This window comes from Rhopalosiphum padi, chromosome 3 (assembly GCF_020882245.1).
Source record: "Rhopalosiphum padi isolate XX-2018 chromosome 3, ASM2088224v1, whole genome shotgun sequence".
Classification (NCBI taxonomy): Eukaryota; Metazoa; Arthropoda; class Insecta; order Hemiptera; family Aphididae; genus Rhopalosiphum; species Rhopalosiphum padi.
Window position 1 is genome coordinate 70924464 of NC_083599.1, and position 17368 is coordinate 70941831.

Consider the following 17368-nt stretch of genomic DNA (forward strand, 5'->3'; position numbering starts at 1 on the left):
AATAATGTATACATTATTTTATTAATTATGCAATTTTAGAAAACAATTCTTATTCCTTGAAAGTATATATTTTACAAAATTATTTTTTTCTAAATTTCAGTTTTTAATAACTTGTATAAATTATAGCATTTATGCTTACCATTCTTATTATAGAAACCTACTTGTACAAATAGAAATCTTATGAAAAGCTAAGAATAACTTTAAAAATTATAAATTGTAAATTATAGTGTATATAATTCTTTGATTAAGTACTTTTTATTGATTTTTTTATTAGGAACGTATACCCAATAATATATGACGTGTAACTTTAGGTGTTGATATTTTAATACTTGAAATAATATTTTAGTATTATTTTATACAATAATTACTTTTACCTTGCCTAACCATTACGTTAATCACATCACATTTTATATGCATATTTATGTATACTAACTATCCTTGAAAATTCATGAAAATCGTTTATCTCAAAAAAAAAAAAAAAATCTGAATACTATATAATATATCATGACTTATGAGTAACTGCAATTACTGAACATGTATTTTATTTTATTTCGAATGTAATCAAACATAAATTTCATCAAACCTCAAATTTAAACGTATATAATAGGCACTATCCGTTTAATTTAATTAATAGTTAATACCATTCTTAGCTTATTGTAGGTATAAAAAACAATGCTGAGGTAAAACTGACAAAATAGAAAAGAACAATAAATAAATGTTTTTACCATTATTTACCATTTTTTTTTTTATTTTAATTTACTTTCATATTTTACCGTCGTCGTTTGATTATCGGTGAATAGATTTTTTTTTTCGTTTGCATACACTACACCACCTATACATGATATATATAATTATTACGTAATAATACACTGTCTTGGTCCGACGGTCATATGGTTTTACATTTTTTTTAGTAATATTATTATTATATTAAAAATATTATTATTTCCGTTGTTAATGATTAATGATTATAGGTAGTTGGTGCACGTGTATAATATACATTCGCGGTTTCGAATCACTTTCGCCGCTGCCGACGACGACGACGACGTCCTCGGCGCGGTCGTCCTCTCACCCGTCGCCAAACCATTATAATACGTGTGCATACATCAGCTATGTTGTATAATAATAATAATAATGATAATATTTTAATATTTCTTACTTTTTTTTTCGTTTTTTTATTTACGTCTGTCGTTCTTCGCCGTATCGTTTTGCAGTTCTATTTTATTGCGTTATCTAATAATAATACTACATCTGCTACGTAAAAATGTACAACGTATAATCGTATTTTAACGAATGCATTATATAGTTACAGCCGGTACAGGCACATTTACTACAATATGTTATTAATGATTATTGTGTGCAAATATTGATGTCCTTTAGTATTGATTTTCACTTTTACTGTCCAATAAAGTATCTAGATTGATTTATTTTTCACGCGCGGGGCGGATGGTGGATTACACGAAACAATTTGAATCCGTTTTATTCAAAATGATACACTCATATTTTTTACCAAGTTTTTACACGTTAGTTAATGTGAATTAGACTTGATTTAAACATATTAGAATTAAGTATGAAATAATATTACCGATGTGAAAGTTTTTTTATGTTTAGCTAAATATTTTATTCCATGATATTATATAATTGGCATATAGTATTATGGAACTCTAGAATTTAAAATACCCGCCAAAAAATATTAATGCGCATTGAACTGTGTATAATTACATGCATTTTTTTTAATCTCGGATCAAGAATAACTTCAATTTGACAAATCTAGTTAAATTTTTAATGTTATTTAAATATGTGTATACGCACATTACTGAAGCATGCGGAATTAATTAACTTCCAAGTTAGTTAATGGAACGCATAAACGCGCGGTAAGAATACTGCAAAGTAATGTATTATAATATTACAAAATATTAATAATTTTCTGTCAAGTTGATTAGTGGTATTTTTGATTTTCCGTCAACACTTTATGTTTGCATGCGTATATACACGAAATATACACAAGGTCTGGTTGAAGGCGAGGCGCCTTCGCCAGCTTATCATTTTGAATCCGTATATGCACTGCTGCTATCGATCATTTCGCCTTCACGCTACAATAACGCCACAACAAAACGACCAGTATTTCAACCGATCGCGATCATCATAATATACCTCGATGATAACAATAATAAAAAACGAATCCGAGAACGATTTGGATTTAACCATCTAGTTATAAGTTACGGCGGTATGGTCGAATATTATCATAGGACGAAAATATTTACAGCTGTAGAATACAGTCACTGGTATTTGTTTTTGTCTCCTCGGTGTCGTGGGTTCTAATCAAGTTTTCTATCAATTGTTTACCCTTAAATGTCCCCAATCACGAGGTTATATTCATCGGAAAAACAAGGTCATTATTTTACATAACCATGTATCAAAATGTCTTTCAACGTTATCTATAAGGAAATTCGCATTCAATGACGTAAAATGTAAATAATAAAAAATATGTAGGTATATCAAAAATCAAAATCAAAATAAAGTTGGTCAAGTTTTTTATTTTTACAAAAACAATATGGTCATGTTGGCCAAATATTTTAACTGATTGTATTTATCAAATATGTGTTCAATCAATCGTAATTTGTATTATTTGTAATCCGGATTTCCGTATGATAATTCTTTCGACGAAACTTAACTTTCGTGTAATATTCAACCATCAACTGACTATGTTTTAGACTACCTACTTCTTTAATATTTAACTAAACTAAACTATGATTCTGACAAAAAAAAAACATTAACTTGACCGGATATTGTAAATTTGCCAGTTTTTATAATAATTTGGTCTTAAAGAAAAAAGAAAAAATTAAGATAAACAATAGCTTTTTCGAACATTTTAAAAACTAGATTGCATGACGTCTTTTTTTATCAATTGTAATTTTCCTACCGATTGCCATCGCAAAAGTCGCACATCATTTGCCGAGCAAGATACTCGTCGAGATATGCGACTTTTGTGACGAACTATTATTATATACCTACCATGTCCACCATCGTGTTCTCGTGACGATAAATATTTTACATTCAAATATTCAGTCGTTAACCGTCTTAATGACCGGTAAAGTGATGTACATATACAATATTACAGTAGAGTACATTGTTTTATAGATGACTATACACTAGGGCACTTAAGTATACGTTTCTCAATAATTTTCTCATTGCGTTCGACCTATAACGAGTGAAGACGACCGGACCGGTGTGCGCGCGTGTGTGTGTAACTGGTACGTTATCGACGTGTCAACATCGCCGCCGCGACGACGTAACCTTCTTCTTCTTCGTCTTCGTCTTCGTCTTGTAAATTATATATTCTTGTGGTGCGCGAGTAGAGCGGTCGCGGCGGTCGTGGCGGTGAGAGCGCGTCGGCCATTGGCGAGGGAGGGAGTGAGGTCGCGCGCGCCGCGAGAGCCATCCGCCGCCGCCGCCGCCGCTGTAGTCCGTCGGTCAAGTCGAGTCAGTCAGTCTGTTATCGCGACCCGCCGCCCGACCATATATACCGCAGCGCAGAACAGCGCGCGGACCGACCACAGCAAACGCAATAATAATAATATTATTATTGCCGATATATAAGTCATCGAAATCGTTTTGCATTTCGCGGCGACAACAACGCCGACACACATCACCGTCGACTGCGACGTACCTACTGCACACAGCAGTTCCCCTGCGCGCTCGTCGTACACCGATCACTTTCAGCGCCGCAACGGCAGCAGCTCTCTCTCCTTTGGCGCCGCCACCGCCGCCGTCGCGTAACGTTTTATTCCTATCGCACGCCGCACGATCGTCAATATAACAACAACAACAACAACAACAACGGTAATATCGTCCGTAAATCGCAGTCCGCCGAAAGCCCGCCGCCTCGCGGTGCGCCCCATACGCCGTAATTATAACACTCGCGACACCGTCGTCGTAGGATTGATGTTCTCGCGGTGAACACTCTCGTCGATAAGTCGACCGACACGCACGCCAGCCCGCAGTAGCAGCCCGCGAGGCCACACACGAACACGTACACGCCGACCGACCGCCGCCGCCGCCGTCGAGATGCACAACAAAAAGGGCAAGCTGTGCACCAAGCTCACCAGTAGCTTCCTGCGCAAGTGGTGTAAGTACGATTTATAATATGAATAATATATTCTATTTTACCTAAATATTATAATTATAATTATTATATTTCATTAAATCGCGGTAAATTTTCTATTATCGTTTCTCGTTGTTTTCTCATCCTCCCGATGTTCGGCGTAAACGCGGCGATTGCGTCCACGAACATTATATGGCGGTGGCGACTTTGCTTCGATTTTCCAGTTCTCCTCTCTCCACCCCCCTCAAAACACACACACACACACATACCCCACGACGCTGTGCGGACGGCTTGCCTCTACCTACCTACCTAGTTAACCGTATAGAGTTAGTCGATCGGATTAGTTGGTTTTATAATAGCACACGCGCCAGATACCCGCGCAGGCTGGAACCGGCCGACACGGTCAACCGGCCCCGCGAAGAGAAATCTAAAGCGGTGGCGGCGGTGCATACGCGTGCGCGCCACTCCGGCATTATCGCCGTAATAATATAATATTATTATCATGCTCGCGTGTTATTATATCGTCGTTATCGGCTGTCGGGTAGCGTTAAAGTTGTTATTATATTATACTACTGAGCATGTAGGTGGGCGAGTGCTTTAACGTACGTTTTAAGTGTTTTTCGAACGTAAATCGTACGGAAAGCACACACACACACACACACACACATAGTATATACACGTACGAACCCGTCGTCGCGGGTCCGAGTGCACGCGATCCGGAACGTTGTCGAAGAGCAGAACCAGCCTGCACCGCTCGTAGTTTTCTTTTCCTCTCTCTCTCTCTCTCCCAGTCGCTGTCAGTCCATCTACATTTCTTGCTCTCCATCCGTTCGTCTCATTGAACCGTCCTCTGCGACACCACTGACATCGCCACATATCTCTTTTTTTCTCTCTCTCTCTCTCTCTCTCCCGACTAACCGATCGACGCAAACACACACACATTCGTGAAGGTTCATAACATAACCGGTTTCGTCAATATTCATCTCTACAGTCCACACCCATCCACCCGCCCGCCAGACCGATACGCCATAGGACTGTAAGTTGCAGTCGTCGCGCTTCGGCGAACCATCTCACTCGCCTGCAATAGCAATATGTGTTATCACTGTATCGCGGTTGCGTCCAACCGACCGGACTTTTGGACGATTTCTTCGTTATGGTATATACGTAGTGACTAAATTGACGATGATGTTATGATAATTTTTTTCTGCACCCCATCACTTGTACGTAAACAGTGGTCCATATACATGGTTTGTATTATACCACGGTAGGTATGCAATTACTGCAGCTGCAGTCACCCGCACTCGGTGTAGGCGGCGGCAATGACGACGACGAATAAGCACGATTTATGATATTATTTCACATTGTATAGCCTTTGTCGTCGTTGTCGTCGTCGTAAAAGGCATCTGCGGTTTTCCGCCATCGCGTGCCGACGAAAAAAAACAATAATATAATAACGATATAATATTATTTATATTTATTATTTTCCTACATCCTCGTCAGACGCCGCCGCCCGCACAGCTCGCTGTCGTAATCCACACGGTCGTATAACATATAATGATATAGAGGAGCGTATACGGAGAATAGTTACACCTGTGTAATATACTTATTGAACAATTGATCGATTTTTTTAAACGACAACGGCGACGGCAGAACAACAACGGTATTGATTAGCAAACCGTAATAAAAGATATAATAATATGTAATAACGAGCTACACAACGATCGGATCCGATTTTCTCTGCTCCGCCGAGACACTCTCCCCCCCCGGTCGCTGGCCACCCGGCTACTCGGTGCAGTCTCCTCGCACACGAAAAAGTAAAGTTACATAACGCCCGTCGCTCGACGAACGCGCCGAGGACGACCGCCATCATAATACATGTTTAATATAATATAATATAATATAATAATATTAAGTATTTATTAAATATGTAAATGCATATTATACACAATATTACCGACTCGCGTATACGCGACGTCACGTACCGTATAAGTACCTATATCATAATAATATATAAAAATATCTAAGAACCGCCCGCGTTATACCAGTACTACCGGTATTTCGACCATACGGAGGTGAAATTTACATAATGTAATAATAATAATATTATTATTATTATTATAACTGTGAGCACTTTAATTTTTTTTTTTTACTCATCGACCTTCGCGACGACGACTGTTTTTTACCGCCGGCACTCTCTCCGTCTCTCTCTCTCTCTATCCGATGCCTTTCGCGGCCACACTTTCTCTCGCGGTGCGGTCCGCTCGTCGTCTCTCGCGTGTCCGTTCGACCGGCGGTGGCGGCGGCGGCGATCCGCGGCCGTCGTGTCACAAGACTCGGCGCGCCGTGTCGTAACGTCTCCGTCGTCCGATTCGTGTGCGCAGCAGCCGCACACACGTGTGACGAAAACGCCACGTACACGACTGCGACAATATTATGTATCGTCGTGTCGCGTGTCCGCACTGCGCGCGCCGTATATTATGACGTTATATGCGCCGTATACGGTTAGGTCGGCCGCCGCCGCCGTTGTACGCGCGACACAATAATATTAATATGCTCTTATTTTAACGAGACGCGTATGGGCATTGTCATCGCCGCCGCCGCCGTTGTTTTTATTATTGTTATCGGATTGTTGTCGAGACGTGTCGCGGTATGTCATAAATATTGCGTCGTCGAAGAGCCACAATAATATCGTTCGTTATAACATAATAATATTATATTATTTAATGTAAGTCGTCGCCACCGCCGCCACCGCCGCCGGGACGCAATAACGTGTAAATAACGTAATATTGTTTACTTTTTTCCCGACCGGCGAATGCACCCATGTTATAGACTCGGCGGCGGCGGATACGACCTCGACGCCGTCGCCGTAATGATGTTTTCCATTTGTCGTTCGTGCGCGAAAATCGAAATTCGTCCGAAACGTTCGCAATAACAATAACAACGTCGTCGTCGTCGTACTACGACTATATAAAACGACTGTACAAACGTTCTCGTTTTCGGTTTTCACGTCTGCTCGCCATCGGTTTTTATAAACTTTTTTTCTTCTTATTATCGACAGTTTTTCAACCTAATCGCGTAAAATATATATTTTATCGTCCCGTCCACGTCACTTCGCGTCCCGCGGCTCGCCGTTTCGTCACGGTAGAAACGACGCACTTCCGCCGATGCACTTCCCGCGCGCGTGCCTTATCTGCAGCCGCCGCGGCGTTCGACGTTATCCGCACCGTGAGTCGACAACGATTTAATGCCGTAAACGAAAAAACCGCAATCCCACGAACTCTGTGCACGAAACGAGTGAAACGGCCGCACCTATGCACCTATATGATATATATAAACATACCGGTCGACAGCCATGAATATAGATAATGATTGTATAGAATCTACACTACAGATAACATTAATAATATTAAGATCGAGTATAAAAAAATGTAGCCTTTAGTATCGTTAATTGTGAATGCGCTGCTTTTGTTTGGAAAAGGTCGGTGAGAGACATTATCGATGAGTGTATTATTAAAAGATCGACTTGCACGAGGTAAGTTGGCGTGGCATTTTTTTTTTTATTAAATGAAATGTTTTCCCAAAATATGTGTCTTTATATGACATATAAATAAAGACGAAAATATAATAAAATATCTTGAGTAATAATATTTATTTATTGTAGCAAAAGAAAAAATATCTATCAAAAGTTGTATTAGACTCTATCAGCGGTCGTCATCAGTTCAGCAGTTTAGTGTAATAAATCATGAACGTACGATTGTGTTTTTGTATGATTTAATGGACTGTAGGTCTGTTGGATTTCGTCTAGAACGTACACTATATTATTATTATATTGTATTTGTAAAATGGAATCAAAAACACAACATACGTAGTAAAGTAATAATATATAATCTATATAATATCAACACACCTAGTTGTGTCATTAGTAATGAGTCGACGAGTGACGATGGTTAAATTTTTTTTATTTCCAGTAAATTGTTTATGAAATATGGCACGCTCGTGCACTAAACACATATTATAATACACAATGATCATATTGTGACGCATCGCGCCGCCGTAAATATTTATCATAGCCCATACCGACATTCTATCATAATATACGCTACACCGTGAAAATAAAAGTCGACCGTCTTGTCTTCGAGACGAGACAATGCATTTGTGAGGCGTCTTGCTAAGATCCGCGTTAGCCGGGACATTATACAGAGCTATATTCGCTCGCTTCGTGTCCGCCGACATCAGCTTACTAGATTTCCGTCCCTCGGTAAAGAAATAAAACTCCGTAACCAAACGGCAAACGGTGTACACTGTACACATGTTATAGTTATTACTTATTGATATCAATATTTTATAATAATATATTATATTATAACCATCTCCCGTCTACCTTCACAAGAAGGTACGTTATGTATAAACTACAAGTCAAAGCCGGAAATCAAAGGAATTTACAGTTTGTCTATTTAACACGCGTGTGTGTGATGTGTGTATATAATACATGTACATCGTACCTATACGTCTGGACGATAGTGTCAAGTTATAATATTATATTATGTCGGAGGAACATCGACATCCACGCTGACCTTGTCGTGTTCGAAATCAAAAAAACATGTCTTGTCGCGGACTAAAAACGTGAGCGAGACGCGTTGATTTTTTTTTTTTTTGACGTCCGTTAACGAGCTCGTTGGATGAAATCGTATAAACACTCTGCCGCAATAAACGAGGAATTTATAATGCGCGTTGACCAGACGATAGATAATGTCATTATAATATTATTATGTGTTATTATACACGGTTTCGCCGTAAAAACATAATATTTATAACTGGGAGAGTGCGTAATAGTTTGGGTGAACCACCGCGTTAATGGGCTGTTATCGTGTTAACACATTAGGTTAGGATATTATTTTCGATTCCTTCATTTCTTCCTACGTTTGCCTTTAGTTAATATTGTCGTGATGCTCATAATATTATATCTATCTCCAATAATCCCGACTGATAATTCTTGATGTGCCTATACATACGGTGACCAATTTTTAAACGCGTTTTTGAACGGTCGTCAGTAGTAAATTGTACGATGACGAGAGAAGATATCTATGTAGGTAGGTACTCACGTCTTGATATTTCACCTAATACTTACATACTAAAATAATACCACTGCATTTTTGTATGTATTTATATTGTCAATAGTTTCTACGTAAACTTAAAGTTACTATTAATAAAATTACATTCTGTAATTTCTGTTTGGTTATTACCGTATATTATTTTCTATCATTTATCGATCACTGGTTAGTAATAATGACTTTCAGTAACATCATATCACCCAAAAGAGAGTACAACCCTTATTTGCTCAAAAACTGCACCACTGCCGTTGTCGTAGAATTTTATAACGACAATAAGCGACTATACGTACTGCACTAACGTATTTATATACATATATGCATAGGGTTATGTGCATAGAAGTTTTCGGTTACACGCATTATTGTTCCATACGGGACGGGTCCCATTACGATTTCCACCATATCATGATGTGACGATCAATGACTTTAACGCTCGCAAATGTACATGAGCAAGGGTGCAAAGGGATTGACATGACATACAAAGTACTCGATCTTTCGCTCCGTTTTCTCAAATACTGATATCATACTATAAAATAAAAAAATAATGCATTTTTCGACCATTTAAATTACACTATAATATACCCTTATGTATACTTAATAAAACTAGACCATATAGCTATGACGATTTTGTTAAATACTTGATAATATTCAACATTGTAAATGACAATTTCATACGATTTAACAAAATAGATAGAAACTAATTCTGATGATTTATCAACACCATAATCTAATGCCTTATAGTCGCTTTAGTGATGTAGTGATATTCATCATAATATCGAATACAGTTATCCAGCAGACTTACGGTAAAAGCTACAATTTAGTATACGTTTTAAAGTTGTCATATATAATCTGCACATACTGTAGCAGATTGTTTTATAGTTTTTTTTTAACAATAAAAGCATAGCAAAACATATTAAAAGCAATAAATGTATTATATATATATATTGTGTGTACGCTGTTTTGAATTCTCAAAACCCAGTGACTTAAGTATAATTTGTGTTCATCATGTTTTAATTTATAATACATTAATACCTAACAAACCCATAGAACACCATGTTACAAATTTACAGAAATACATAATATTTATTAGTTATTGCTTACACATAGAACTAGTGTGCTGATATGCGGTTTCGACTGAATCGACATGATGTTGCATTCCAAGTCACACTATATACCTGCAATAAACGCCTATTTTCAATTTAACAAAGAGTTTAACTATCCGCAATTATACTAATTACAGTACCTACCTACAATATATCCGACTTATTACGTCGCATTTCATAGTATATGTATAAATTGTTATATCCTCATGCACGCGCAACTAGTTCGATACTTTCTATTTGGTACCACTTACGTAGTTACAGGTTTTTGTTGAGTTATTTCTCGCACGCTACGAATTTCGATTCAGAATGTTTACGAGTGTAAATTACTAAGCAGTGTGGAATAAAAATGTATTTATTTAAACCGACGCGAAATCGGTATAAAGTAGTATAGCTGCAGGTATAAAGGTACAGTAATAATTAAGAAAATAAAACGTACCGACCAAAAGATTAAATAATGAATACCATTAACATTGCATACACATTAGTATGCTAAATGACTAAACAGTAAACATATAAACAGTGTTTCTTATCAGTATAGTTAATTTGCGAAATATCACATTTTCTACAGAACGACAATTTTGGGAATTCTTTATTCATTATAACAAAAACCACTACGAACAATCAAATGACTAGAAAAAAAAACCCACTGAACGAAACAAAACATTTTATATCACGGATGACAATAGATAAACGGAAAATAAGACAATAGTATAGTTAGGTATAAGTATACTAATGGTGCACAGTCGTGAACGTAATACAGATTTCCTCTCGTGTGTATGTCAATTCAAAGGATAATATTCGTATCGTACAATACTATTATCGTAGCCTATGTATAACGACGAAGTGTGATAACGAGCATTTCTCGTAGAAATGGCGACGCGTGTATCTTTAAACTGGCAAAATAACGGCAAAACTTACAATTTATTAGTATTGTCGTCGTTACAATATCAAACATATCACGCGTTCGGAGTTTAGTCGGAAACGCTAGTCGAACGTTTAAAATAATATTAAAAACAAAAATAATCGAACTTATAGTCAACCCCGTGTCACGGGTAGGTCGTGCACAATAGCGCGTGCCTCTCTCATTGTTCCGACTTTAAATCATAATAAAAATGTAATATATACACATATATATAATATATGCATAGAGGCAAACTCGACGCGTTAATGATCGTGATTACACATTATTATATTGACGCTGCTGCTGCTGTAACACAACAATATTAGTCACCGCACGCACAACCCTCGCCGCGGGTACCCGTGTAAAACACTGTTCAACACAATAATATATTTAAATCTGCCTATACACGTACAATATAATTCATATTTATATATATATATATCATGTATTATAATATTATAATACACGTACTATATAATATTACATATTATTATAATATGCGACATTATATTATTATTAACGTCGTCGGTGTCCCGCGAACAATGTCTCAGCGGTGCCACGGCCACGGTCACCAGTCGAATCTTCGCCCGTCGCAGCCGTCGTCGTTAATTGAGAGATTATCGTATATTATCATATTATATTACGCCTTTTGACGTGCCGCACACGCACGACCGTATATTATAATTTAAAAATACGAGTATATTAGCGCATGATCTCGTGTGTGTGTGCGTGTGCGTGCGTGAGTGTATATACATAATACTGTAAATTATTATAGATAGGAACTCGCGATTTTTTTTTTCGACCGCGAAACGCGTAGATATAACAGTTAACGTTTTAAGGTGAGCGCACGCTGTGCTGCAGTGCCGCGCGCGCGATCGCCGTAAAATGTTCCATAGGTACTCCGTCGACACGATAACGTCGTAGTCGTCTGCATATTATCTCCGTGTTAATACAATATGTATAATAATAATAATAATAAATATACGTACTTACCGTTATTGTAAAAATGTCGACCGGTATTGTTTTACGGCCGACGTGCATACCTATAGTATTACTACTGCGCTGATGTGCACGTGTGACATTGTATATATATATGGTGTTATAACGGATACAGGGTGTTCGATATAATTTATGTTAGGTACGTTTTCGAAAAACCGTTCCATTCCGGTACTTACGTGAAATATGTGTCGGTCATCCCACAAATATTCGGATTCTCTAATTTCGAGTCGAGAACTCGGCTTTTAATTATCTACGTGAAGACTCGCAGCATCCTTGTCGCCTCGAACGAACATTTTGTAGTGACCCTATAATTTAGACCTAACCATGTATAGTTACTGAAGTTACGTCAATGAACGGTAATTTCCACTAACGAGAGATACATCAACAATTTTATTTTCTAGAACATAATAGGTTATTGTAAATAGTTTATGGATATAGATCTTAACGCGCGTAGTAAAGTGTGTCCCTCGCCAATTTTCAGAATTCACAAATCATTTCTCAGTCCAATATAAATAAATTGTTGCGCGTTCTTTCAAAAAAAAAAAAAAATAATAATAATGATAATAATGATAAAATAAAAATGTCCATCAATCACCGTTTTGTGTTATAAATTATAATAATATATTATCATACCGTGTGTACTCTCTTATGATAATTATACAGTAGGTAAATACTGCTGCAGATTTCGATTTTACAAGCGATGTTGATATTTCAAAACCAAAAACCAATGCAACGTATATACCTACTACTTACTACTATATTATACTATACATAATATATATATATATATATGTGCACACGACAGGTAAAGACATCACAAAAAACGGACCGGTAAAAAACGAGCGAGTCTTGTTTTCTTTTTTCTTTTTTTCCCAAAACCTATATATATATACATATTCGTAAATCTGTACACAGCGCGGAGACTTAATGTCGTGAGTGCGCACACGTACCGCCGTGGGGTGGGTGACCCACGAATATTATATATTACACTATACGTGTTATATTATACATTGTTACGATCGCTGTTGTCGTCGTTGCGACGGAATCACATGAATACATTAACATCGTGACATTAGACGAATATGTGTCTCGGCATACGAATTCGTCGTAATGCCGCCCGAGCCTGAGTATACCGTGACGTGACGGTCCCGGGAAAACCCGTAAGTGTTACTAGCGCACGTCCCGTCCGCAGTCGCCGCGGCGCGCGCCCGCAAAGGCTCAGTCGCGCAGTGACGGCACAACGGCGAGACGGTCGCACACGATATCTCATCATCTGCGCGCGCGCGCACGCACCACACGTTTTTATCGTTACACATCGTTACCGCGTTGTCGTTGCGTTTTTCGTTTCGCGCGATGTCGACGACCGCGACGGGCGGCCCGAAGCTGGACGTGAAAAGTGGCAGCGACGGCGACACCTCGTCCACCGGCTCCTCCGCGGTGCGCTCCGATTTCTGTATGCCTTGGCCGCCGGCCGCCCGCGCCGAGCAGAAGATGCGCCGGCGCGTACAGCGGCGACGGGCCAGCGACGCGACGACTTCGGCGCACCCGTGGACGGGGAGCGGCCCTGTCCGTCGGCGGTCGCGCTGGACGTCGTCGCCGTCGCCGAACCGTCGTCGCGTGCGGTCCCGCAAGAAAAACCTGTTGTTCATACTCGGCAGAGCGGCGGTCACCGTCGTGGGCCGTTCGCGGATTACGTTTGTGCAGGCCCAACGGGATCCCAGTAAGCAACCCGCAGGTCGAATTTCGCATAAATCGTTTACATTTTTGAACGTCTACGCAAATATAGGTACGTCGGATGTAGATACCGGAAGAGAGTATTTTTAAAAAATACTGATCGGCATACACCCGCACCAGCGACGTGTTGGCTTCCAGTATGGAACCGTTTTTGCGTTGTTAGCGTGTTAGTATTAGACAGGACTGACCTACGATGAAATGTAAAGGTGTAAGAACTTGGTTTGTTATTTCTCATCGGTTTTATAACAATATATTTTAATTTTTATTATATATGTTGTAAACCCCCAATAGTATAGTACATTATTCCAGTAAATTAGCATACGGTGTACATGCAAGTAAGATATACATTCCAAAAAATAAAGAGGTTAAAGGGTAACATTGCAATAACATGTTTTTTCCGTTTTACGCCGAGTATTGTAATTTACCGCGGGACACCACGTAGATTTCCATAATAGGCATATTATTATTAACATCAAGCCACTATACAGCAGTTATAAGACTTTTATGAATAGTGCTCGATGCTTTAACCAGAAGGTAGTCACAGTTCTGGAATGACTAAATAGTCAGCAGTAAAGACCCCATATACATAAGACTATTGCTCGACGAAGACATTGTCACAGCCACGTCACCGCGAGTACATAGCCACTCCCACAGTCTTGGTAAACTTTTGTAATAGCAGTATAAGCCGTATTAATTTGTTTTATTGTTTCACAAGTAATAAATTATCATAAGTTTTAACGTTTTAAACATAACTGTTCTGCTAACTAAATGCCTACCCTTCTCACAACCACCTCTTCTAGCTAACTAGGTGTGTTTGACGTCGTTAAATAATTAATCCGGTAAAGATCGCAGTGTTCTGCATGTTCATAAAACGTTTAACAATCAAAATATCGTACTATGTCGACGAGAGAGGTAGACAGGTAGCAAAAAATGTTTTTAAGTTTGATAATAGGCCAATTCGCTCTAATACTGCACTAAAGCTAACGACGTAAAAACGGTTCTATGCTTCTACCTAACGAAAATTGTCTTTGTTATGTACGATACGAAGAAAACACGTCGCGTGTGGGTGCAACGTGCTCTCGAGGGATAACGATGAAATTCGAATTGAACTCAATATTTCAATTTTTATAAGAATAATATTATACAACGACCGACACACTTGCGCCCTCGTACAGCGTACATGGCATACACGTCACGATTCGCACCGTTCATATATCCGTTACCGGCGAATAGGTGAAAATCGACGGTTACGGTCTTATTACCAAAATATAATATGTGTGTACTTTCGTTTTAAAGGTCCGGGCAAAACATCACGGGGTCGACACACGACACGACGCAAACGCCGATATACTTCGGGGTTGCCGAAACGCTAAAAAAATCCCCCCCCCGACCGCGCTTATGACGACGTGTCGATTACGAAATACGCCTCACGTACGATCGATCGTAACTCATTATCGTGATAACACGCCGCGGGCGGTTCCGGGAAATCGATCCGCCTCCGAATCGATCACAATAAAAATATTGCGCGCGTACGAAATATTATACGTCGTATTATTCTATTCTACTGTTACCCGCATTGTTATCGTTATAAATAATATCACACCCGCGACCGGCCGTCGCATCGTTACGAAACCGATTTTCCACGCGAGCCGTCACGCGCCCGCGATCGCCGATGTAACGACATTAATATTATACCATACAGTAGTGGCCACTGCGCAACCCGCCACCCCACACGCGCGCGCCCCCGCACCGCAGATTTCCGCGCGCAACGACAACAACTGTGTTGTGGTGTAGTACAACACCGACCGTTATGAAAATGTATCACAGCGGCGGCGGCGGCGGCGGGTTAATTGGCGTGTAGCGCGCGACACGGTCGAACGGGCGACGGCGTCCTTGGGGCGCGTGCCACCGTCTCAGTGTTCGGTTTCGTTTCGATTTTCTCCTATAATAATAAGATATTTAAATTTCTCCGTACGTGCGCGCACACGCGCCTACACACGCATTATCGCTGTATAATAATATTATATTATTATAATATTCCATTCGAATGTCGTGTATACCTACTTATACACAAATAACGACGTTTGTTCGACTCGCCAGGTTTTAACATAATGTTTTAAGTTTACCCGGACGCGTTGACTCCGTCTTACGGACGTAAAACACGGCGGATTTAAATCGATTTTATGCTTTCAGCTTTAACATCAGTCGATTCGACTATTATCAAACTTAAAGGTAACGGTGTTATCCATCTCTCGTGTGCTTTTATTGATATTTCAAGTTTAAAGCGAGTGGTACGAGTGTTTTAAAGTTTTGTAATATTTTACACAGCTTTAATAACTCACTTAAAAATGACGATATCGATAAAAACGTATCACATTTTTTAGATAATATTTTTACCTTTAAATTTGATAAAAGGCATCACAAAATGTGTTTTGCTGAACGAAAATTTGATGTTGATCTACATTAGTAGGACAGAGACAACGCCTGCGGGTATAACGTACTCTTAAGACAAACATGTTTATGAGTCGGTCGTCCGAATAATTTTGCAAGACATCGCGGTCAATGCCGCCATCTCTATATAATACCAAATACCATCTGTACTTATTTTCCCATCGTTCGCGTGGCATGAAATATTATTATGTTTTCTCCGTGTTGCGCTCGCGTCTATAGGTATATAATATTATGTTGTACACATCCGAGTAGACCGACGAGTGACCAATTTGTTTTTATTGTTTTGCGCTGATCGAAAGAAAAAAAATTGTTCGATTCGCATTAATCGTACACCGATGGGCGATGAGACGACGGCGGCGCGTATACATATATTATTATACTCGTAATATTTCCTATAGGCCGAACAGGGAAAACAACCGTGTCACGGATGTTAACGTTTTATTTTTATTTTATGGTATTTGAAAGTACCTATTTATAATTGAATTAACAGAGAAATTGAAATCGTTCAAGTTCAATACACCGATGAATGAATCGTAACAGTTCGCATCGGATACACGATTGCGGTTAATATAATAATATGTGTAACTGTGGCGCGGCACGTACTCGCGAGTATACTATTTGTTTAAATATGGTATCACTATTTCTGTATGTTTATACTTATAAGCATAATAAGCGGTGGCTCTGGTAATAAAGGCGTATCTCGTGATACACCTATTCGAATCTGGCTAGTGATGGCGTGGTGTAGAATACGAATAAGGTCAGAATATTATGTGATTTTTGTGAACGCGAAGAAGTCAAATTTGACATTCGGTACCTATACAATATACGTTCTGTGCAATTATGTAATGTATTATAATATTTATAATAGTATAATTATATAGATGTCTCATCTTTCCCGGTTTAAACTAAGTGCCGACCAAGCGTTAAAGCAATCGTACAGAAAAAAAAAGATTATCGTTTGTGACCGATA

At 38.9% G+C, this 17368-nt stretch overlaps 1 protein-coding gene across 3 annotated transcripts in view; it reads left to right on the forward strand.

The window, feature by feature from the left end:
* Positions 1-3463: 3463 nt before the first annotated feature.
* Positions 3464-17368, forward strand: part of LOC132923745 (scavenger receptor class B member 1) — a 29431-nt gene continuing 15526 nt past the window's right edge. The window contains exon 1 of one of the 3 annotated variants that reach the window (XM_060987703.1): positions 3464-4126. In XM_060987703.1, coding sequence (XP_060843686.1) covers positions 4066-4126 — 61 coding nt within the window. In that variant the 5' untranslated portion in view covers positions 3464-4065. Of the gene's footprint in view, positions 4127-13480; positions 14000-17368 lie in introns of those variants that run through there. The other 2 variants (XM_060987700.1, XM_060987702.1) reach the window with 2 other exon arrangements.